General features: G+C 39.6%; 1 protein-coding gene across 5 annotated transcripts in view; it reads right to left on the bottom strand.

Moving 5' to 3' along the window:
* Positions 1 to 24606, bottom strand: part of GRM5 (glutamate metabotropic receptor 5) — a 519134-nt gene that overhangs the window by 12083 nt on the left and 482445 nt on the right. For 4 of the 5 annotated variants that reach the window (XM_077867373.1, XM_077867375.1, XM_077867372.1 and 1 more), the window contains exon 9: positions 12302 to 12397. The exons of the other annotated variant lie outside the window; for it this stretch is intronic. In XM_077867373.1, coding sequence (XP_077723499.1) covers positions 12302 to 12397 — 96 coding nt within the window. The remainder of the gene's footprint in view (positions 1 to 12301; positions 12398 to 24606) is intronic. 5 annotated transcript variants of the gene reach the window in all.

Below are 24606 nucleotides of genomic sequence, written 5' to 3' on the forward strand. Positions count from 1 at the left end.
TGGAAATGGAAAGGAATATACTGATCTGAAAACTGTTGTGGAAGAAAAGACAGTCGTCCTTGCCCATTGGTATTAGAGGAATGCAGAGAAAATGTTCACTGGGGAAAAAAGTTTCAAGGAAGGATTTGCAAATAAAGTGGAGATTAACGAGGCCTTAAAGCCTAGGGAATATTAAAATAACACGGATAAACAAAATCCAATTAATATGTGTATTGCATATATGGCAAAGCAGCTAATGCCACATGCTCAATCCCATGAAACCCTTCCAACAACCTTGTGAGGTGGACTTTTGCCTCCCTTTTGAGTAGCCGGGAGCGAGCCGGGAGTGGCTGCCTGCTTCTACGATAATTCCTTCTGCCCCCTAGAACATCTCTTGTTAGGCATTTAGTCCCTAATAAAATCCTTGTAGGATGAGAACCACTTGGCCCTATTTTAACTAGTCTTTGGTTTACAGAATGCCTTTTCAACAGGTCACAATCCATCCAGGGTGGGTTATTAAAATGCCCTGTGGTTCTAGTACAGCTGCTATATCCCCTACGTCCTCATAAGGAGAAAGCATCTAACAAAGGCTATAAAGCAGGAGCATGTGCCAAGCAGAGGCATTCTGTTGGATCATCACAGAGTTTTCTTTCCCAAATTAAGCTATTTTTTGATCCAAAATTCAGTAACCCAGACTCAAGCCTCAAACTAAACTACTCCTCACACTGAGACCTAAGTTCTAGGCTTTTAGTCGAGGTGCTTCAACTAAGATGAGAGGAATTTTTTTCCTAAAATGGAAATTATTTTTTTCAGCAATTACTGCAAAGCCCAGATTATAAGTTCATAAGGAAAGAACAAAAGAAGACACAGCTATTTTGTGCCTGTTGGCTGATACCGCTAAGAAGACTCTGTGGAGGGATCCAGCTTGATTTAAAGCCTGAATAAAACATGGGATTGGCATTGATGACTAAGAAGAGGAGAGTCCTGGAATGATAATAGCTCCCCTTTGAATAGAACTTTACACCTCACAAAGTGTTTTCATCTGTTTTATTATATTTGACCTTCACAACAGCTGTCTAACATAGCACTATTGCATGGTATTATTAATCATCTATATACAAGTCTGTTTCTACACTAAACCTGGAACACTCCAAGGGCAGTGACTATGTGCATTTCCTATGCTTGGGATGGTGCTTGGTGCAGGGTAGTGGACTGGAAGTATTAGGGAAATGAAGCAAATTCTATCACCTTAAATCCCTGATATAAACAGATATTATTAACCTGTACTATAGATGCCAAACCTGAGGCTTATGAAACATGTGTCCAAGTCAAATAAAAGGCAAAAACAGTGCCCCAAATTGGACCTTATCCAGAGTCGTTGCCAACATGTGATACTGTCTGTGTGCTAAGTGCACATAAAAACTAAAGGGCTAACAGGACACATCCTTATGGAGCATCCAGGGAAATGATAATACCCAAGTGTGTACCCATAAAATGACCTGATAATAAATTCCAAAGTAACATTGACCCGAACATTGCAGTGATGAACACTGAGGGACTAGAGAATAAGAGAATGTTCCAGAATTGTTATAATGGTTCTGAAGAAATTATTTCTGCTTAGAAAAAATATTCCATTTGATCTTAAAGCAGCTCAGCTAACATATTTAACTTAACTCAAGAGGTGGGTGGGGGGATGGGGTAACTGGGTGAAGGGCATCAAGCAGAGCACCTGATGAGATGAGCACTGGGTTTTATACACAATTTGGCAAACTGAATTTATAATTTTTTTTTTTTTTTTTTTTTATTTATGATAGAGAGAGAGAGAGAGAGGCAGGCAGAGGGAGAAGCAGGCTCCATGCACCGGGAGCCCGACGTGGGATTCGATCCCGGGTCTCCAGGATCGCGCCCTGGGCCAAAGGCAGGCGCCAAACCGCTGCGCCACCCAGGGATCCCGGCAAACTGAATTTAAATAAAATAAAAAATATTTAACCTAACTCTAATGTGTGAAGAGAACTTTAGTTTTGAGGTTTCAATCTTGGTTGTTGTCTGCCACCAACATACTTGTTATCTACATAAAGCTCCTGATATAAGGTAATTTTTTAAAAGATTTTATTTATTTATTTTTTGAGAGAGAGAGAGAGAGAGAGAGAGAGAATGAGCAGGGGGGAGGGTCAGGAGGAGAAAGAGAAGCAGACTCCTCACTGAGCAGGGAACACCATGCAGGGCTCCATCCCAGGACCCTGGGATCATGACCTGAGCCAAAGGCAGACTCTTAAACTGACTGAGACACCCAGGGGCTTTGCTTAAGGTAATTTTTGATTATTTTTTCTCACTGGATGTAAATGGGTCCATGTCACAGAGGTATTAAGTAAGTTCCTGTCTCATTCCCTTTGCGATGCTTCAGATGCTTAACACACACACACTCTCTCTCTCTCTCTCTCATTGTGGTAAGGACTCTTAACATGAAATCTGCCCTCTTAACAGATTTTTTAAATGTATGATGCAATATGAGCAGTTCACACCTGTTAGGATGGCTATGATGTGGAGAAAAAGGAACCCTTGTGCACTGTTGGTGGGAATTTAGAATGGTGCAGCCACTGTGGAAAACAGTCTGGAAGTCCATCAAGAAATTAAAAATAGATTACCATATGATCCAGCAATTCCATTTCTGTGTATATATCCAAGGGAATTGGGACAGGATCTCAAAGAGGGATTAGCACTACCATGTTAACTGCAGCATTATTTGCAGGAGCAAAGATGTGGAAACAACCTAAATGTCCACTGATGGATGAATAAAGAAAATGTGTACCTTTTGAATGTTTTTTCAAAGAAAACATCTAATGTCCAACACATACATGAAAAGGGACTCATCATCACTAATCATCAGGGCAGTGCAAATCAAAGCCACAAGGAGGTATCGCCCCACACCTGTTAGAATTGCTAGTATCAAAAAGACAGGAAATAACAAGTGTTGGCAAAGATGTGGAAAAAAGAGAATTCTCATGCACTGGTGGTGGGCTTGTAAATTGATACAACCAATTTGGAAAACAATGTGAAGGTTCCTCAAAAAATTAAAAACAGAACTACCATGTGATCCAGCAATTTCACTTCTGGGTAGTTTATCCAAAGGAAATGAAATCACTGTCTTGAAAAGATATCTCAACCCTGTGTTTACTGCAGCATAATTTACAATAAGCAAGACATGGAAACAACCTTAGTGTCTATCAACAGATGAATGGATAAGGAAAATGTGATATATATTTACATACACAAACACAATGGAATATTATTCAGCCATTCCCCAAATAAGGAAACCTATTTGTCACAATATGGATGATGTGGATTAAATCTGAAGGCATTGTAAAATGTAAAATAAAAGAAAGACAAAGACTGTATGATACCATGTATACGTGGAATCTAAAAAACAAAAACAAAAACCTGAACTAATAGATACAGAGAACAGATTGGTGGTTGGATGAGGTAGGAGTAGGAGTGGGTAAAATGGGTGAAGAGAGCCAAACTTCTAGTTTTAAGATAAATATGTTCTGGGGATACCATGTACAGCATGGTGACTATAGTTAATAACACTGTATCGTATATTTGAAAATTGCTAAGAGAATAGATCTTAAAAGTTCTCATTATAAGAAAAAAAACTGTAAATGTGTGATGATGGATGTTAGCTAAATTTATTGTGATTATTTTTCTGTATATATACATATATATGTATATATCTCAAATCATTATGTTGCACACCTAAAACTAATACAACTTCATGTCAGTTATATCTCAATAAAAAAGAAAATATATCCTTTTGATATTAAAACAACTTTTATAAAAGATTATTTATTTGAGAGAGAGAGCACAGAAGAGAGGAGGGCAGAGGGAGAGGGAGAAGCAGAATCCCCCTGAGCCGAGAGCCTAATGTGGGGCTTGATCCTGGGACCCTGAGATCATGACCTGAGCCGATGGCAGACACTTAACTGACTGAGCTACGCAGGTGCCCCTAAAACAACTTTTTATTTCTATCCTATACACTATTATCTGTTGATGTCAATCTTTTTGGTTTCTACAGATGACAGGAATCTTTCTCTGGCTCCTTGAAAATTAATTAGGTAGACGCATACAAAAAATAATAGATGTTTTTGATTCATATTTGCCTTTGTCTTTTGCTTGCAATATACTGCCTTCTCTATGTATACCTAATCTCCTCATTTAAGTTCTTTTACTCCTTTAAAATATCCGTGTATAAAAAAACAAACAAACAAAAATAATAAAAAAAAATCTGTGTATGTTTTCATATACATGCTATTTTTAATTCCTCAAAAAAACGTGAGAAAGTTATCAACATTGTGTTCATTTTATAGACTATAAAGCTGATGCTTAGAGAGGTTCATGGGATTGTGTGCAAACATACTTACTGTGTAAAATCTTGCTGCGTATGACTTTCCATCGGTTACTGACTAGGAGTATGGAAGACAGCGTTATAAAGCAGGGTCTCCACTTTGAAGGCCATGTGAAGTATAATGGCAAAAAATTGTTAGGTACGTAGAAACCCTATTTCATATATCTTTTGAATTTCTGGTATGAAGCATAGGGCCTTATGCATAATAAGTGATGAATTAACATTTTTAAAAATAAATAATCCTTATGCTAAAGAATCAGTTCAAAATGATGCATGAAACAGGGTTAGATGAAATAGTGATTTAAGTTTACAGAGCATTTAGCTCTGCTGAATAGTTTGCCCTTATTTTGGTATTGTCTACCTAATGGGATTATGGCAATAAGATTAGGGCAGACATTACAAGATTTAATCCATATTTTGTGGTGGGAGTAAAAGTAGAGAGTATGCCTCTCGCCTTGACTTCTTCCTCTAGAGTACAAGAATTTGAACTGATAACTCCAAAGCCGCTCCCTTTGTGGCATTTGTTCTATCAGACTCTTCTCATTCCCTTATTCCCTTTTAGGAGAAATTATGAGATATCAATTTTTTTTGTCTCAAAATATGTACAGATCTTTATATTTATACATAACGAATAAATTATTATTTATATGGGCAAGGACAGCAGGCTTACAAATGATTGTGACTAGCTCCTCTCCTTCCCCCACAAAAAAGGATGTTACTGACAGAAATGGAGAAGAGCCAGGGAATCCAAGTAGTCCCATTACTAAATTTTGTATTATGCCACAGGCTGAAAGAAATAGAATAAGTATACTCACAGTAATTAGTGATTCTTCTGGAAAAATAAGTAAAGGAAATTGAGAATCTTGTTTATATTTTCATATTTGTGGCCCTTACTAAAGTTAATCATTTCTGGTCCAATCACAAGACATTAGCTGAACTGTGTTTTTGTCAGACTTATAAACTATTTCCCTAAGAAATTCCTTATAATAATATTCCAAGAATTATTATAGTTACTCAAAATCTGTAACTTTGTTCCTTTGTTTTCTGATCAATGTGTTTTATAAAACTGATTGGCAAACTGTATGGAAAGTAAGGATCACCCTGTAAATGGTTCATGAATAAATGGCTCTAAGGTCAACTAAGTTAAGTAAATTTAAACTGCTTTCTGTGGAACATCTCAATTTCTTTCTTTCTTTCTTTCTTTCTTTCTTTCTTTCTTTCTTTCTTTCTTTTTCTTTCTTTCTTTCTTTCTTTGCATGCATGTGCACCTGAGGGTGGGGGCAGAGGGAGAGGGAGAGAGAAAATCTTAAAACAGGCTCTATGCCCAGCATGGAGCTGACTCGGGGCTCGATATCATGACCTGAGCTGAAATCCAGAGTCAGTCCAAAACCAACTGAGCTACCCAGGCACTCCTCAAGTCTTTGTTTTGTAAGCATTCATAGAAAACCTCCAAGAAGGGCATATAGCATGTAGTGTTGGCTACATTAATTTCATCCATACTGTCACTTTTGCCTCTTCTTTTCTCCTGCTCATGGAATATCTCTTAAACTTGGTCTAACGTTCTATAGGATATAGTTTGTGAAGTTTTCTTCCAGGGATTCTAAAAACCTGAACTTGAAACTGCAGGTCATGTTGCTTTCTCCCTCCCCTATTCATATTTGGGGCTTATTATCTGGATCACTGATTTAATACCTTAATGTACCTGATTGCTCTTGTAGTTTCCATCAGAATGAATTTTATTCCTCTATAAAGATTGTCAGGGAAGTCTGGGTGGTGCAATTAGTGGAGGCATCTGACTCAAGTGGTGATTTCAGGGTTCTGAGATTGAGCCGCGGTAGTGGGCTCTGCCCTCAGCTCAGGGTCTGCTTGAGACTCTCTCCCTCTTCTGTCCATCCCCTCCATGATCTTTCTCTCAAATAAGTAAATAAATCTTTTTTTTTTTTAAAGACTGTCAGTTCTTTAGGGTGGAAATTCATATTTTCTGGAACACCACATGGTCCCTAAAACAGTGCAATCTACATACAAAAAGATTCTCCTTGCACTCTTAGTGATTGATTGATCGAATCAGCAGTCTCAGAGCACTTCTGGATACTGAGGGTGGAAAATTAAACAGGACAAGTTTAGTGGGAAGAGACAGTAACCAGAGAATATGCAATATCAGAGGTAAACTCAAAATACTTTAGAATTATGAGTTTGGGCAGATGTAAAATAGATAGTAGGAAGTTTAGAAAGTTTTCAAAGAGGAATTGCCCTTCGATTTGGGTTTTGAAAACTGAGTAAGAGGCAGAATAGGATTGGGGGTTGGAGAAAATGTATTCAAGGAGCAAGTAGGGGTAATCCAGGTAGAGATATAGTACATGTTAAGGTGTGAAATTGTAGAAAGGAGCCAGTGTGTTTGGAGAATGGTAAAAAAATTAAGGTGCCTGAAGAAGAGAACACATGTGCCAAACAGAGAGGGAATAAATGTTAAAGAATAGAGTTAATGTGTGAAGGTCCTCATATTCTGAGTGCATGGATTTGGAATTAATTCCAGATGGTGGATATCACAATGGTGAGAGCAAGAATTCCAGAATCAGAGTTTGGCTGTATTATGGACTTTATCATTTACCTTTTTAAAGATGAAATAAGAGATCACACAGGGAAAGCACTTAAGCCAGTATCTGGTATATATCTAAACACCCCAGGAGAACTATGGGAAACATGAATTTTAAAGCAGAGAAATTGTCACTGAATTGATTTCATTGATATTATTAGATTTTATTTTATTTACTTTTCCAGGATTGATTGTTGAGAAAACCACCACTGATGGCAAGAGGAGAGTGGAAGAGAAGATCAAAAAAAAAAAAAAAAAAGAAAAAAAAAAAAGGACTTTCTGAGCTTCTAAGCTGAGTAGCCTTGGGTAACTGTAACACTAAATATCTATTGAATGCTTGCTAAATGCTGTACTTGCACGATCTTACTTAATTTTCACAGCATCATATACTAAGGGAAATGCTCTATTATTATGCTCATTTTATAGACCATAGAGATTAAAGAGGTAAAATGGCACCTCAAGGTCACACTGGCTAGTGCTGAAACCAGGTTTTAAGGTCTTTGATTTCAGAATTTTCACTAAATCACTCTACTGTGTAGGTTATTTAATATTCCTGAGCTTCATTTTCCTTATCTGTATCACGGAAAGATAATTCTTAGGAGAATTTAGTGCATAACCAATGGGAAAGGACCGCTACAGTGTTTGATGCATAGTAATAACAGCAATGGCATTAACTGCTACTGTTACCTGCTTTAGAACATCTCTAAATGATCTGAAATTGACTCTAGGGAGAAATGAAGAGGACTACTGCAGAAGTCCTATCACTATGAAACTAGCTGGCTTCATACTGGAAACAGAACATTCTCTCTGTGGCTCTGGATTTTATATACCTCTGTGTGTAGCCTTTTCTGAACACTCAGTTCAGGCTAATGTTTAGTTTATATAACTCTTAATTCTATTTCCACTGGCATGTGCTATACTTTCAGATATCAAATGAGAAGTTAATTCAACACATAAATTTTCCTCTGGGACAGGGGTTTCTGTTGCATTTCAATTATCTGCTTTTCTGACTCTGTTCCTCCATGGACTATGGATTTTCAAGGGCATTAGTCAAGTCTTTGTCATTCATTTAACTCCAGAATCTTGTAAGTGCTTGGCTTGTGGTAGGTGCTTAATAAATGAGCATTGCATGAGGGAAGAAATAATTGAATCAAAGAAAGGCAAAACAATCTTAACACAGACATCACATTGTGGGATTGCTTTTCAAATCTGAGTTCCTCACAATGATGACATCACTGTTACCCGATTCTCTAAAGGCTCTATTAAATATTTATACCCACTAAAATCAGATGCTGCATCTATTAGGTGAAAATCGGTTACTCAAGTGATTGGGATTAATACCTCACCTAATTGATATCATGATATTGCAACAGTAAAAATACCTCATACCACCCTCCTTCCTGCAAGCACTGGAGGGGTACTATAGATCCCTCTATTACATTTGATTAGGGAGTGCTTTTCTAAAGAGTAACCAGACTGGGAGGCTCAGAATGTCTGTGGCTCTCCTTCATGGGGTATGACATGAGCAGTTCAGAATGCAGACTCCTATGAGCACTCCAATGGACTAGCCCTGCTGAGATAGGAGATAATAACATTCATTGTTGAGGTTTTAGCCATCTCTGAGGTGGACCATCTCAGTATGAACTCACATGATAACAGGGTTTAGAGAATTTACAGTTCTTAGAGCACCTCCCTGTTTAGGACTCTCTTTCAATTCTCCTGCAATTAGGAGGTCTCTGCTCTGAAACACACTTAGACTGTCCACTGTGGAAATGTGAAAAGATGACAAGTTATGCTAGATTCCGACAGAAGGGGGGAAAAATCATAGAAAAGGAAAACAACATAATATTTCAGAAAGCTAGATGTTACCAATACATATAATGTTCTTAATTCTTTTCCAAATGTGGGGGTGGCGGGAGAAGGGAGAAGTGAGGGAGGGTCTCTAAGACCCTGTCATTGTTTCAGGTAAGAGAATAGTGTTCAGCTCTAGGGCTACTTGGCATAAAATTCTCTCCCTGACAGGTAATTTGGCTCTGGAAAAATCACCTCAGGCATGAATTCACTGGGTCCTGTCCTTTGCATAGTTTCAACATAGAAAACATAGGCAAATGAGATGCAGGGTGATACTCCTGGTTTCTCTGATTGTTTGAGCTTCCCTTAGCTCCTCCCTGGGCCTGGTGGTGTGGTAATGGCCACAGAACCAAGCCAGATGTTTGCAGGGTAAATATGCTTAACTATGACTCTGGAAGCAAACTTGGGGGAGGAGTGGGAGCTGATAAGAAAGAGGGCCTCAACAGCTGATGCTAAAAGTATCTATAAAAGTTGAATAGGGGGATCCTTGGGTGGCGCAGCGGTTTGGTGCCTGCCTTTGGCCCAGGGCACAATCCTGGAGACCCGGGATCGAATCCCACATCGGGCTCCCAGTGCATGGAGCCTGCTTCTCCCTCTGCCTGTGTCTCTGCGCCTCTCTTTCTCTCTGTGACTATCATAAATAAATAAAAATTTAAAAAAAAAAAGTTGAATAGTTATTCTTTCCCCAGCCCTTCTCTTCAATTCCAGAAGAAGTGCACTAGGGTTAACTACTCTAACCTCTTTTTTTTTTTTTTAAGATTTATTTATTTATTTATTCAGAGAGAGAGAGAGAGAGAGAGGCAGAGACACAGGCAGAGGGAGAAGCAGGCTCCATGCAGGGAGCCTGACATGGGACTCGATCCCAGGTCTCCAGGATCACACCCCAGGCTGCAGGCGGAGCTAAACTGCTGCACCACAGGGGCTGCCCCTACTCTAACCTCTTATTTAGAAATGGGTTACATTGTAGTTGTCTCCTCTCTGATATCTTTTCTCTTAATATTCATTTTCAACTTATTTCTCCTGGATAAATGTCACTATGTGTGTTTGTGTGTGTACTTATATGAACAAATAGAAGTTGGGAAAAAAAAAAAAAAGATTTGATGGTCTTAAGACATTTTGGCCTTTCCTTTTATCTGTCTATAGGCCTTTTCTCCTCCTTAATGGAAAGCTCCTTAGAACACTGAAGGATTCCCTTTCCCTCTCGCGTAATTTTACTCCCTTCTATCAGTTTTTATTTAATGTTAAAGAAATGAGAAGGAAGAAAAACTAGGAAGGGAAGGTGGTCATTCCAACAAAGCTATTATTACTAGTGCATGCAATGGTCCTCTGTGCTTCACCAGGATTTATCAATCTAATAAGCCTTGTCACTAACTTGGCTATATCCAAACACATGAGAAAACAAAAAGTAACTATTATTTTGCTGTTGTAGAGAAGCTTGGACTATTCCCAGTGTAGGTACATTGAATTGCTATCTCTGTAGATCTGGACCTGACCCAGGCGAGCTTGGTCTGGCTGACCTGGAGTCCTGTTACCCTCTGTGTCCCACTATTTCCTGTACATTTCCTCACTCATTTTCAATCAAGACAGTCTTGAGCAAATCTAATTATGGGCTGATTGGATCTGAGATTTCCAAACATTAATTAAACGCTCCCAAGAACAATGTATGACACAATGGAGACCTAATGTTTACCACGAATAGCTCCGTGTCATCTCCTAGATGAATGGATTATTCCACAGTATCAGTTAATAGATATAAATTGGAATGACCTAGGAATCTTGTTATAGTTTAGATTTTTGTCGCAGTGCGTTTCATAGGCAACCAAGTTTGGGAAGTCCAGTTCTAGACAGTTGCTTCAAATCAGAAATCACTCTGGACAGAGCCCCTATAATTCATTTGATACAGTCATTTTCACCTTGTCCAGCCAACTCCAGTGCTGTTTGACTGATTTTCAAGGACATGATTTATGGCACTTTGTCATATCTGAATGGAAGGACACCAGTAGGTCCAATACCAGTCTGTTGAGTTACTCCCACAAAATGATCCATTGAGGCTTATCTTCTGGACACACTGAGATCCAAAGATGGCTGTATAAAGGGATCATGGACATAAGGGCATCAGATATGCTAGTGTGCACACACACATATATGCCTACAAAGGTACACATGCTCTCATCACCTTGTCTCTGGGAGCCAAACTTGGCCAAGCTCTCGGCCAGGGCTGCTTTAAATGATTGGTCAGACTGTAAGCTACACAGTTCTTGGCACCATTTTCACAGACTGCAACATGAATTCCACCACCCCCTTCTGGAAATTGTGTAATACAGTGGTCCTTGGAAAAAGTTAGATATTACTTTGAAAACCAGAAGGAGCCTACTACAGAGGAAGCAAATACAATGTTTGGGGTGAAAGTTCAACAGGATTCAATAGAATTTTCTTCTTTCTATGCAGCTGGATCTCAAGCTCTGCTCTCAGCACATGCACACACATAGGTACACACTATACTTTCTGCACTTCCCCTTTCCTTTCACCCAGGCTGATTTGTAGGAGTTTCCCTTCTACACAGATAGATGGGGAAATGCCACAACCAAGTAGAAGTGGAGAGTTAGTTCATGGTGAGTGATTCCCCAATGGAAGGCTTCTCCAGCATTCTGGAACTGTTTAATGCCAATCTTGACAGTATTTATCTCCAGAGCCCTTTTCTTGAAACACCGTCCCATGCAATAAAGCACGTTCATTTCATGCAACACAGCTAAGTTGATGCTTATAGTTCTTAATAACCCAGGTGACTGGGCACAGCTCAGTTGTAGGTGCCTGATATGAAGGAACATGCACAGCGCAGCGACAGAGGGTGTTTGCCACCAAACACAGAGAAATAAAGGAGCTGCAAAGCTATGGTAGCTAGAGGAGGACTAGCTTTCCTTATTTAGGTTCAGGAAAAGCCTCTTGCCTCTACAGCTCACTTAGTCTGGCTCAGCATTTGCCCTTGGCTGTTACATGATGTTACATTGAAAAGAAGTCAGATTAATTCCCAGGTTTGTCTGGGATCAGGGCTGGAATCTTTCCTCATTGCAGTTCTTCCCTCAGAACCAGTCCTGGGCTTTTGCATTTGTTTTGACAACTGATTAGACAGTCCTGAAATGTGAATTTCCTCCAATCTCTTCCACTTTGCAAACTCCAGAAGCATTTGACCAATAAGTTAAAATCCACGGGAGAACTGAGTGTGAATTAAGGCTTTAGACATGCAAAGCACACAACCCTGGGAACAGCAGCATCTGGGACAGGAGGCTCCCATCACTTCACATGAGGATGGCATGGGTTTTGCAGATCAAACACACACAGAAAACCAGTGGTGGCCCAGGTTGGACACACTGCATGGGGTGCACAGTGGAGTGAGGACCTAGACCAGGGAGCCACCTGTTCCTCTAGCTTGCGTACATTGAGTTCACACCACCTCAGGCCACTCACAGTTTGCTTACCTGCTCATTGTTGCTCTCCCACCATTCCCCACACTCCCTTTGGGGGTGAAACACTCTATTTCCGACTTGTGCTGGGCCAGTCTCCTGTCTTTGTACCTGGTGAGCATGAACAAGGACAGGAGCAAACAGAAAGATATGATTGTGTGCTTAACTGGCCAGGCTGAGGAAGAACTGGGGCTGCAGAGGGTTGTTCCATGATAAAACAAGCTTCTGCTTTTCACTGTAGTGGCTGACCTGTAATATGTATTAGATGCTTGTGATGGCATATGGATCACATTGGGGTTGATTTTGTTACTAATTGTTAAACCACACATGATCTACCCTTCTATATTGCCTATTAATCTGTGATTTCATCACATTTAATGGTCAATGGTAAAAGAAGTGCAATTCTTATCCTCTGAGAAAAAGATTAATATCAATAAATCAGAATTCCTTTAGCATTTACCATATACCAGACATGGTGCTAGGATTTTACATAAATTTAATCCTGGCCACAACCCTGTGGCAGAGGCTCTGTTATTTTTATATCCATTTTGCTGAAGAAAAGAAACCTAAGATTGTAAGGATTAAGTAGATTGATCAAGGATTTTTCAATACAGGGAGTCTAGTTTAGAACCCACACTTTTAGTCATTGTAATGTATTTCCTTCCATTATGTGTGTGTGTGTGTGTGTGTTTTCATTAACAAAGCTTCATTGAATGGTATTATGTTTGAGTATTTTATTGGAGACTGGTGATGCCAAAAAAGAGATGTTTCTTGGATGTAAGAGGTTTATGCAACCATTAAGTTGAGGTTGAACACTGAATATTGGACTGCCTGAATGGTGGAGAGTAGCTCAAACAGCATTTGTATCAGAACCGGCAATTTACCACACCTGGAGGGTACTAGATGTTTCGTCTAAAGTAAGTTATAAGATTCCCAACATTAGCCTGCTACATGGTGAACCAAGATGAGCCTTTATATTTGAATGACAGTTTTCAGAGCCAGCATGCTTTCACAGAAGTAATCTTATTTATCCATCAGTTTAAGACTGTGGGCAATTAAAGAGAGTACAGTTACGCTCATTTGCTGGAAGAGGACACTGAGACTTACTTAACTGACTTGACCAAGGTCACAAGCCTTATTAGTAGAGAATGACCATTAGTAGAGTTTGGGGCCCAAGATTCTTAAGGTTCATTGCCCTTTTCCCTTCTAAAACTGCAGCTTGATATGACACTTCATCCATGTCCCTGATATTCAATAGGCAGTGGTAAAAGTGACTTAGTATCAAAAGACTTGTTTACCCTTGGTATAGTCATTTTCCCCCAAGTTTCTTTTCTTGCTGCCTTAAAATTAATACTAAATAAAATGCACCAAAAGCCATATCATTATTAATTCTGGATGGAGGCCTTTCTCTTAATTTTCTTTTAAGATGTTAAAATTATTTAGTATTTGAATAAAAATGGCTCATTAAATCAAGCCAAGTGGATGGAATGGATTACCTTATTCAATAGACATCAGTTGAGCATCAGTTTATTCTAGACAATGGTCTTTGGCCTGGAGATATAGAGATAAATCATCCACAGGTCCCACCTCACAGAGTTCACAGTGTAGTGGGAAAAGGAAGGGAAGAAGGCAGGATGTTGTTTATGATCATGAGAGAGGGTCTTCTGGAGATTTCTAAGAACAGTTTCTTTTTCTTCTCTTCTCTTCTCTTCTCTTCTCTTCTCTTCTCTTCTCTTCTCTTCTCTTCTCTTCTCTTCTTTTCTCTTGGCAAAGATAACACTGGAAACCATGGTCTCTTTTTGCTCTTGGCAAAGAAAACACTGGAAACCATGGTCTCTTTTTGCTCTTGGCAAAGAAAACACTGGAAACCATGGTCTCTTTTTGCTAGGACAGCTGTCTGGTGTGGTACTTAGTAATGCTACACCCATGTTGCCAGCATGAGAGAAGGTAAGCCAATATTTTAAAAAACAGTGGCATGGAAAATTAGAAGAATGTAGGTCCTAGACAATATCTCTGAGTGACTGAATTAGCCTGTTTCATCTCAGAACTTCTTTTCATGTGAGTCTTATCATGTCAGCCACTTTGAATTAGGTTTTAGATTCTCTAATGCCAAAATCCTTCTAGCTTTTACTTTGCTTTTGTTACTTTCTCTACCATAGCCGAGTCTAAGAATTTCTAAGGCTCTTTATAGCATTAGGTTTGGGTATTTGTAAGTTCTGTGTGTATGTGTGTGTATTTATGAAGACCCTAAAGAAGCAAGTTACTAACAAATGTTTTAGTCTAACCATTTGTCTTCTTTTAAATATTGCTTCTTTTTATACATATTATTGTATATAAAAAAGTGTAAGTCTTCACAGAATTAGATTTTTGTATGGGAAGAAAAAGTGTGAGACAGACTGGGTAAAACAAAGGATTAATTTCTCAATAACTCACATTTAGAGAACACCTAAACAACTGGCCCTTATGACCATGGTACAAACACCACTGTTAATTTCCTGGAAGCCATGCTAACTATAGTCCTAACCCACATAAGATTTATAAGAAAAATATTTTTTTGGTTATTCAGATGACCCAAATATATATGAAAATGTATATATTTCTTTTCATATTTTTTTTCACTGTTCCAGGATCACAGTTCCCAAAACCGTTGGAATTTCCTAAGTGTTGTGAGTCATAAAGATGCCTCATGTTATGTTAATAAGGTGATTCCCCCAAAGCACTTAAGGAGGGGGCAGGTTGCCTGAGGAGCCAGCCCTGTGATAGGAGGGTTGGAACTTCCGGTCCCACTCCATTGTCCTCCAGGGAGGGGAGGTGGCTGGAGACTGAGTTCAGTCACCAGTGGTCAATGATGCAATCAATTATGCCATTGTAATAAAGCCTCCTTAAAGCCCCAAAAGGACAGGTTTGGAAAGTTTCTGGAGTGGTGCACATATGGAAATGCTGGGAGGGTGGCTTGCCCGGAGAGGGCACAGAAGCTCCACATGCCTTGCCCTATGCATCTCTTCCATCTGGATGTTCTGAGTTATATCCTACAATAAACCTGTGCTCTGGTAAGTACAATGTTTCTCTGAGTCCTGTGAGTCTCTCCAGAAAAGTACTCCAACCTGAGAAAGGGGTCATGAGACTCTCTGGTTTATAGCCAGTTGGTCAGAAATATAGGTAGAGCAACTGGCTCAGAAGTCCAAGGAGGGGGTCGTTGGAACCTCCAGTCTACAGCCAGTAGGTCAGAAGCACAGGTGATAGGGGTGGTGGAGGAAGGACAGTCTTTGTAGGACTCAACCCTGAACCTGTAGAATTTTCAAGTTGATAGTGCCAGAACTGAGTTGAATTATAAGACACCCAGCTGCCCAAGAGAATTGCTTGTTGGTGTAGGAAGTGCCCATCCCCACTGCCAACATACACATACCCTGGAAGTGGGTATGTGAGAAACCAAAATAACCAGTTACTACGGGTTTAGTGTTGCATTTTCAAACTGATTAATAAGAACCACTACAGGTCAGAGCCCTTATAAGTACTTCAATAAAGCTTTTGGTCATGTTTGCAGAATTGGCATCAGTCTGCAAGGATTTGCCAAAGATTTTCCTCAGTCACCTTTCCTGTCACTAGACTAAGAAAATATCAAGAAAAACAAAAGAAGGAATATGAAGCTGTGTCCCTATGTGCTCATCCCTTACCTAGTCCAGTTATAGACTGAAGTGGTCTTGGCTCTGATGATTTTGGAATTCTCTTCCAGATGCCATCATGTCTGAGCCTGACTATAGCAACTTTTGCAGCTAGATATTATTTCTTAGTTTTCCCTTTGCCTTCCCGGCTTTGGACAGAATGTTTCAGCCTTTAGTTTTCAGTTATCATTTCCCTTTCCACCTGTACCAGTATGGACCTTCGTTAAAGCTTTGGAAACATTTAACTTTGTTCCCATGTTGGCTTCTCAAACACCAGCCTAACCTCAGACATATTTCAGATCAAACACCTACCGTCGAGTAACATCTTTAGCGATCAGAAACACAATATCTAATTTTAAAATATATGAGGCAGAGTGCGACATTACATTTTATTTTCCAGATTTATTTGCTGTGTCACCTTTAGGGCTATCCTAACTTTGGATCCTGACAGTGATAAAATAAGAGAAGCTATGATATACATTTGAATAGCATTTCCAATATTGTAGAAAACTTTTCTTGTGCCATTTGATTCTCTCAACAAAGTTATTAATATCCTCATCTTTCAGGAGAACCTGTGGCTCAGAAAGCTGCACAGTCTGGCTAAGTCTCCATAATTGCCCATCACAGAAACCACATGCTTTACCTACAGACATCATGCTTTTTATTAGCACCTCGCTTCATAATGTCCTTTTACATGAAAAATAAAGAACTTTTCTGAATAATCTGATAATCCATTTGAGGGACTGAAAATGTCATACATTAAGGGAATAATGTATACTTAAGGCATCTGGGCTTGGAGCACAGTATAAACCTATTTCTTTTCCATAGGTCAAATTTCTACACAATGGCCAAGTAGAACAGAACACCCTCTGTGGCCCCTGCTAATATGGAAATAGACTGCCCTTCCTCTAGCCAGTGTTAACCTCCATGGGAGTACACAAAAATCTGAAGGTCAAAGAGGCATAGCTGAGAACAACTGTCAACCAGTGATGATGTATGAATGGGATACTGCGCGAGAGCAGAACCACACCCAGTGAGATGGTAGACTTTTTCAACAACGCTGAAGTGTTACAAAGAGAACCGAAGGAAATTCCAAGGCAATCTTTCAAGTCAAATTGCTTAGGGGAGAATTCTAGCTGAAGACAGAAGGTAAGTCCTTACAGATCTCACTTGAGAAGGAAAGAGTAAGGGCCAAATCTAGTTCATAATCACAAAGTAATTCCTTATTTCAGTCTCATCCTTCTGCCCTCTGTGTGTCTGAACACAAGTAAGTATATTCAGATGGTTTACTACCTGTTCCGGCAGATCTTGTGGTTTCTGTATCCAGAAAAAAACAACTTTTGTCCTGACTTGCAGTGTCAGGTTGATTCACTCAGAGATTGCAGGTTAAAAAAAGAATAATAATAGGCATGATTAATAGCCTGAGAAAATAATGTCAGAGATGAACATAAGTTGGGAAAGTATTTGAGAAGCTGCCAGAGAAGATACTGTTCTGTCCTCTATAAAATAAAAGGAAGGTAGAAGTTGACAGGTGGGGAAGCAATGCAAATAAGCAATTAAAATGTAAAGAATCAGCTATATTGGCCCAGTAATTCTATAAATAGGAATTTATTCTAAGGAAATAGTTCAACATAAGCTGAAAGCCTTCTGTACAAAGATTTTTCCTTTCAGTGTTGTAGAAAAATAGCAGAAACAAAACAAGAGCAAACCACTGGAGAATGATTTAATAAATTATAGCATAGCAAAATTATGGAAATGTGTTAAAAACAAAAGAAAGAATACAAAACTGTGTCCCTATGTGCTCATTCCTTACTAGTCCAGTTATAGACTAGGTAAAGCCTTTCATTTAGCTTCCAGAAAATTCTCCAAGGAAGTATTTTAATCCCTCTTATGATGAGAACTTGTTTTCAGCTATGAATCATCTGAAGTCATTGCCTTTCACCATGTACTTTCTTTTGACGCTATTTGTTTCACAATCAACAGAAGTCCATGAAGATGCAGATTTTTAAAACTAACTCTAAGGTGCTTTACAAGTTTACACAACAGGAAAAACTTTTCAGGGAGGAGCACAATGTTGATTGACCAGAAGGAGGATCTCCAGAAGAAAAGGATCAGTCTGAAGAAACGTCATGGTAAAGCGTTAATTAAAAGTTGCTGGCTTCTCTTAGGACTGAGGGGTTTTTCAGACAAAATAGTTTATTATTCTTAAAAACTGATGGGTAGTTTTTCCAACAGGAATGTTTCCTAACATTTTTTAGCATGAACAGCTAGAAAAGTTTTGAAGTCAGACCAAGCTTGGTAATGAAAAGAAGAGCCAATATTTACTGGATCCTGGGAATATACAAAACACATTCCGAGTAACCAAACTTACTGATTTGATCACTGCAATAGCTCTACAAATTAGATACTACTTCCTATTTTACAAAGGAGGAAGAGCCAGGATATAGGGAGATGAAGTGATTTACCCAAGGTTATGGGATTGGTTAACTCTGATGCATACTGTTTCTCACTAAAATGCTGGTTACAAACACTAGTAAGGCCATTTCTCGAGCCTGGTTCTGTCTCTGAATGTCTGAAGACACCCCACGAACTGTGCTATTTTTTCAAACCTTTCATCTTTTTTTCTGATCTCCTGGCTTAAGTCCCTGCCTCTGATCTTCCTTTGGCCCTTTTTACACTAGTAGATAGGAAGCCTGATCCCTCTTCCTCTCTCTGGTATTGACCTAGGTTACAGTCTGCACTTAGTAACTTCACTTTCTCCGTCTGGGGTAGGAAGCCCAAACCTCAGTGCTTCTCTGCAGAAGCAGATTTCCTCTGAAAGTACTGGAGAATCAGGGACCCTCACTTAGAGCCCTAGCAAGGCCCTGTTCCTATTTTTGTATTCACATTTTGTTATCTTTCTCTTAATAGAGTTCTTTCCCAAAATTGTATGACCTTAAGTCTCACAAAACTCGAATCTACTGGGGCACCTGGGTGGCTCAGTTGGTTAAGTGTCTGATTCTTGGTTTCAACTCAGGTTATGATCTCATTTGCTGTGAGACTGAGCCCCATGTGGACTTCTGTGCTCAGCAGGGAGTCTGCTTGAGATTCTGTCCCTCTGCCCCTCCTTCCTCCCCATCTGCTTGCTCGCTCTTTCTCTCTAAAATCAATCAATCAATCAGGACACCTGGGTGGTTCAATCTGTTAAGCATCTGCCTTTGGCTCAGGTCATGGTCCCAGGGTCCTGAGATCCAGCCCTGCATAGGGCTCCCTGCCAGGCAGGGAGTCTTCTTTTCCCTCTCCTTCTGTACCCACCCCCCACCACCCGCCACCTCATGCTCTCTCTCTCTCTTTCTCAAATAAATAAATACAATCTTCTAAAAACTTAGAAATAAAAAAAAATAATAAAAACTTAGAAATAAATAAATACAACTTAAAAAAAAAAAAAACCCACACACCCAAAACTTGAATCTACTGCTTCCCAGAGTTTGCCTCCTCTCCCACAAGGAAACCATAAACCATCTGTGTTATATTAGTGGACTTACTAATGTTTCCTGAATTAATGTTTCCCCAATGGAAATTTTGGGGATCAGGTGAGAGATAAAATTCTTAATCTTAACAGGTGCATATTAATGGTACTTGTATACATGTCATTTTTTTTCCGGTTCTAATCACTTCTCTAACTCAGCAGGTTTTCTCCAGACAATTCTGGTATACAATATTTTGTCCTGTTTTTTTTCCACATGTCCCCTAATACTTATGAAGCCATGGGTCCTCCAATGGGACAGGACCTGTATGATCCCCATTACATGTGTGGTTAATGAATCTTTGATTTTTACCACCATCCAGACTGGCTTGCAGGATCTGGGTGCTCCCACATGCCCTAATTCAGGCTGCTGGAATGTAGGCTGCATTTGAAAGTGACATGCAGGTAGAAGAGGTTCCTTTCTTTATCTCAGCCCTCCTCTCCTGTTGGTCTTTAGAAGAGTCCTTCTCTCTTCTTTCAGAACACTTATTTCAAATTCTTTTTTTTTTTAAAGATTTATTTATTTATTCATGAGAGAGAGAGAGAGAGAGAGAGGCAGAGACACAGGAGGAGGGAGAAGCAGGCTCCATGCCGGGAGCCCGACATGGGATTCGATCCCAGGACTCCAGGATCGCACCCTGGGCCAAAGGCAGGCACTAAACCGCTGAGCTACCCAGGGATCCCCTTATTTCAAATTCTAATTAGATATCAGTTTGCCTACTAGCTCACTACTTTATCCCTAAACTGTAAACTTCACCGGAGCAAGGGCATGTGTGTACCTCTTGCAAGCACCTAGCACGGGCAGGGCCTGGCATATAGCAGCAGCCAGCAAACGCTTTTTTGCATGGCTTCAGCTTTTACCATTTACCAGAAATGGTAAAAGTAAGAACGTTTATCAAAGGCAAGGTGATAGTATTGATCCAAACCTAGCTCCATCTAAACTGCCTTTCTCTTCTGTTGTTCACATGCTGCCATTTGCTGAATCTGATCACAACAGTTCTGTTGGGCACCCTTCTTCTTCTGTCCTCTTCCTTCACCTTTGTTGCTCCAGCTGCACGGCCACACAAAAAACCTTTCCTTTTCTCTACTTCTGCTTCTCTTGACTGCTGAGGGACAAATAAGAAGTGTCTCCAAGGATTGCCAAGAATCTTAGTTCCCCTTCCTCTCAGGTTTAAAACTCAGGGTTTTTGACAGAACCAAAACGAGGTAGTGGTGACAGAGGGAAATGGCCATGTTCCTGGTCCCTGCATGTATGTGAAGGCCTGAGAAATGCAGGGAGTTCATGCTTCCTGTGACAGTGACAGCTACCTGAAAGTGGTGATGACCCCCAGAGAGAGGAGAGCCTTTGTGTGAAGTCCTGGGTTGCTGAGTTGTGCCCTGACTCAATGTGAGCTTCACAAAAATCATCTCTCCTCTAGTGCACTGGACAGAATATACTAAAATCACAAGTCTGTGACAAAGGACTGCCTTACCTCCCTTTTAGTCTTTGTTTCATTGTTTTAATAGTATCATTTAAATATATGCAATTATACTTCTATTGATTTTAAGGTAATGTCTCATGGTTTATTATAATCACATATAACTACAGCAGATGGATTTACTAGTTTTGCCATTTCTGGGCAGATTCCACATTGTTCAATATCTGTCACAATAAATAGAAAGTGAGATTTTTCTAATTTCATAATGAGAGATACCTAAAGAAACATTATATGAAGATGTTGCTTCAAAGGTCTTTTCTTTAGTAAATTTACTTGTTTTTTTTTAAGTACTCATTATATACTAAGTATTCAACTAGGAGTTGCATGGTGATCTAGAATTACAGGGGTTTATTATGGCAGAGTGTGATAAACTAGTGTGTGCAGCTATATGGATCATATATACTATATATGTGCATATAAACTCATATATGGATGCATATATGCACACAGAAATGCACACATATCTCTAATCATACAAACACACACACACACATAGGTAGATATACAGTAGTTCTCCAAATTTTTCTAAACAGATTGGGTTTTAGTTTGCTCAAGATAGGCAATAAATCAAGGTAATGAAGTGTACTGGCTTTGGAGTTAGTCAACATGAGTTCGGTTCCTAGCATTACCACTTACTAGCTGTATGATTTTGGGTAACTTATATAACATTTCTTAAATTTTCTCTTTGAATAACAGGAGCAAGGTTACTTGACTCATAGTGTTGATGTTTTACATGAGGATTTTAGCATTTAATTTCACAAAGACATTACGAGGTAGGTTACATCATCGTCCTCATAAAAAGATAAAAGATAAAGAAATTGAGCCACAGAATGGTTAAGTGACTTGCTGAATGTGACACAGTAAAAGGAGGCAAAACCAGGAACATATCTGAGCTGTTGAACTCTAAAGCTTGTACTCTAGAATTCTAGAACCAAAATTAGCAAAGGGATGACTAAAAGGGAAAAGAAAACTCAATTTAGAAAAAAATCAAGGAGAAGCCAAAGATAGGGAGAGAAGGATAAGAGGCAAACATAAGTGCCAGGCACTGTGTTAGGAGTTTTTCTATATTGTCTCAAGCATCTTTACAACACTGGGAAGGGATAATGATGACTTTATGTAAAAGAGAACTGTAGTTCACACAGCTGATGAATGTTGATATTGGAATTCAATAGTAGGGGGTACTTCTTAAAAATAATATACTCAGACACATATGATGTGTCTTATACTCATCATAGTGATTGGTTCTGTAGTTGACATTAAGAAAACACATTTCACAGCCTCTGACCTCAAAGAGTTTATAATCCTGATGGGGATCACAAACATGGACTTTGTAAACAATCAGAGAACACTAAATCCATGGTGATGATAACACCACATGTGGCTGCAGACCGACTGATCATAGAACTAAAATGGCAAATGTCATGATGGAATTCTAATTTAACCTGGTCTGAGAGGCACATTGTGCTGTCATGGGTTGTTGAACACATAGGTGAAAAGACATGATGTTATTTTCTTTTTTTTAGATTTTGTTTATTTATTTTAGAGAGAGAAAGAGAGAGCTAGAGAAGGGACAGAGGGACAGAGATAATCTCCAGCAGACTCCCCTCTGAGTGCAGAGCTGGACATGGGGCTTGATCTAACTACCCTGAGATCATGACCTGAGCTGAAATCAAGAGTCAGATTCTTAACCAACTGAGTCAAAATAATGATGTTATTTTTCTATGACTCTTCTTCTCACATAGGACCTATCAGACTGAATGGCTTAGCTTTCTCTATCCCTGGAGTAAAGGTTCAGAAAGGGCAAGGAAGAGGAAAACCAAAGGGAGCAAGCTCACTGCCTGCCTGTTATTGCCATGTCAGGGCCACATCTGTATCCCTGTGCCCACATCAGTGACTGGAACCTGGGAGGCTTTAATAAAAGAAATGTGTTGACTGAAAGAATAAATGAAGGAGGAAAAAAAAAAAGATTATTTCTGGGAAGATCTAGAGAAATCACAAGGGAAAGAAAAAACACACATACAACCAGGACCCATAGTATCATGTTATCCCACCTTTGAGGCCTTTCCTGTCTGCTCTTAGATAATAACTATGTCCGTTTCTGTGCCCCTGCAGTACCCCTGACAAAGACTTGAAGCACCTACAACTCTCTACTGACATTATCTGCTTACATCTATGGCTCTGCTTTGAGGAAAGGCATTATCTAGGGGAAGGACAGTATTATATTCATCTTTATCATCTCTAGTGCCCAAAATATCATCTAGTTCATAGCAGATGAATAATAGGTTCTCAGCAAACAGTACCTGTTTATTATTACTGTCGGGATAATAAACATGCACTGAGCAGAGAACCTTGCTTTCTTGTGACTGACTTCCGCCCAACTCTATCTAGCCAACTTGTTTTTGTTGTCTGGTATACAACTGAGATCCTCCTACCTCTACTGACTTCAATTCACTAAGTTTAATTTGGATCCCATGCACCATAAAAGTGTGCATTGCCCCCTTGTGTCTCCTTTAGTGAAACACCCCACGAACCCTTCTTGGTATTTCTTCCCCTTGCTGTGAGGCTCTGCTGCCCTCTAGGGGGCCTTGTTCATCTCACACTTCTCAGGACCCAGTTTGATCAGCATCTGACAACCTGGTCCTGAGGTGGGACCACCATGTTCAGGGCTGGGCTGCCAGCTCCCAGGGTTCATCTGCTGGCTCTTGACATCCCCATCTTATAAACTTGTGGCTATATAATGTAATGGGTTTAAGGATATGGTACTTGGGCATCGGTAAGCAAGGAGGATGTCAAGAACTGAAACCCATCACAAGTGGAGGTTTTGAGAAGGCTGCCATGGGGTCTCGGTGTGCTTGGTACCAACAGGATCCTCAGTTATGGGTATTCCACTTGCATCTTGGTAGTTTACATCAAAATTTATTCTATGGAATCCAGTAGCTGACTAATCGAAGTGTTATACCTGATGAATGAACAATGATTTTTGTCTTTGTGTGGGCCTCTGGAGACAAAGAACATCCTCAAAGTGTCTGGGGCCTAAATTTCTTCTTGTGAATGGCCAAACTGTTTGCAGGACATACAGCGCTTAGCCATATCCAGTACTAATGACCCTTAGCTCTGTCTACTTTGACTTCTCTGGAGCTACTGACCACTTCTTCATTTATGAATCATTCTTTTTCCTTTTGTGTTAGCACTTGCACCTAGGTGTCAGGAGGACTTATGTCTGTTCTTTAGGAATTCTTTGTCTAGTCCTTGGACTTGCTTTCTTTATCTAGTCTCTGGTTCTGCCCTTGGCTCTCCCAAATTATACTTCAACACAAAACTCTCTTGATTTTCAGGCCAGTTTTTCCAGCAGCTTCCTGGACTTGTTCACTTAGATGTTTTCTTGGGAATCTTGAATTTAACAATTCCAAAATTAAGTTTGTGTTTTTTTCTTCAAACTTTCTCTCTTTTACTTTATCATCTCTGGTCCCAAATTTCTCATTTCATCCTATTATAATCAAATGTGGATGGTTCCCCCAGTCCTTTTATTTAATCTCTAGCCTGGACTTCTCTAAGCTTATATGACATAGTATGAATGAGTCCAAAACTGAACACTTGATTTTACTCTTCAAAACTCTCTTCCCCAAGTCTGAATTACAACAATCCCAATCCTTCCATTTACACAGGTCAAAAGCC

This window comes from Canis aureus, chromosome 23, assembly GCF_053574225.1.
Source record: "Canis aureus isolate CA01 chromosome 23, VMU_Caureus_v.1.0, whole genome shotgun sequence".
Classification (NCBI taxonomy): Eukaryota; Metazoa; Chordata; class Mammalia; order Carnivora; family Canidae; genus Canis; species Canis aureus.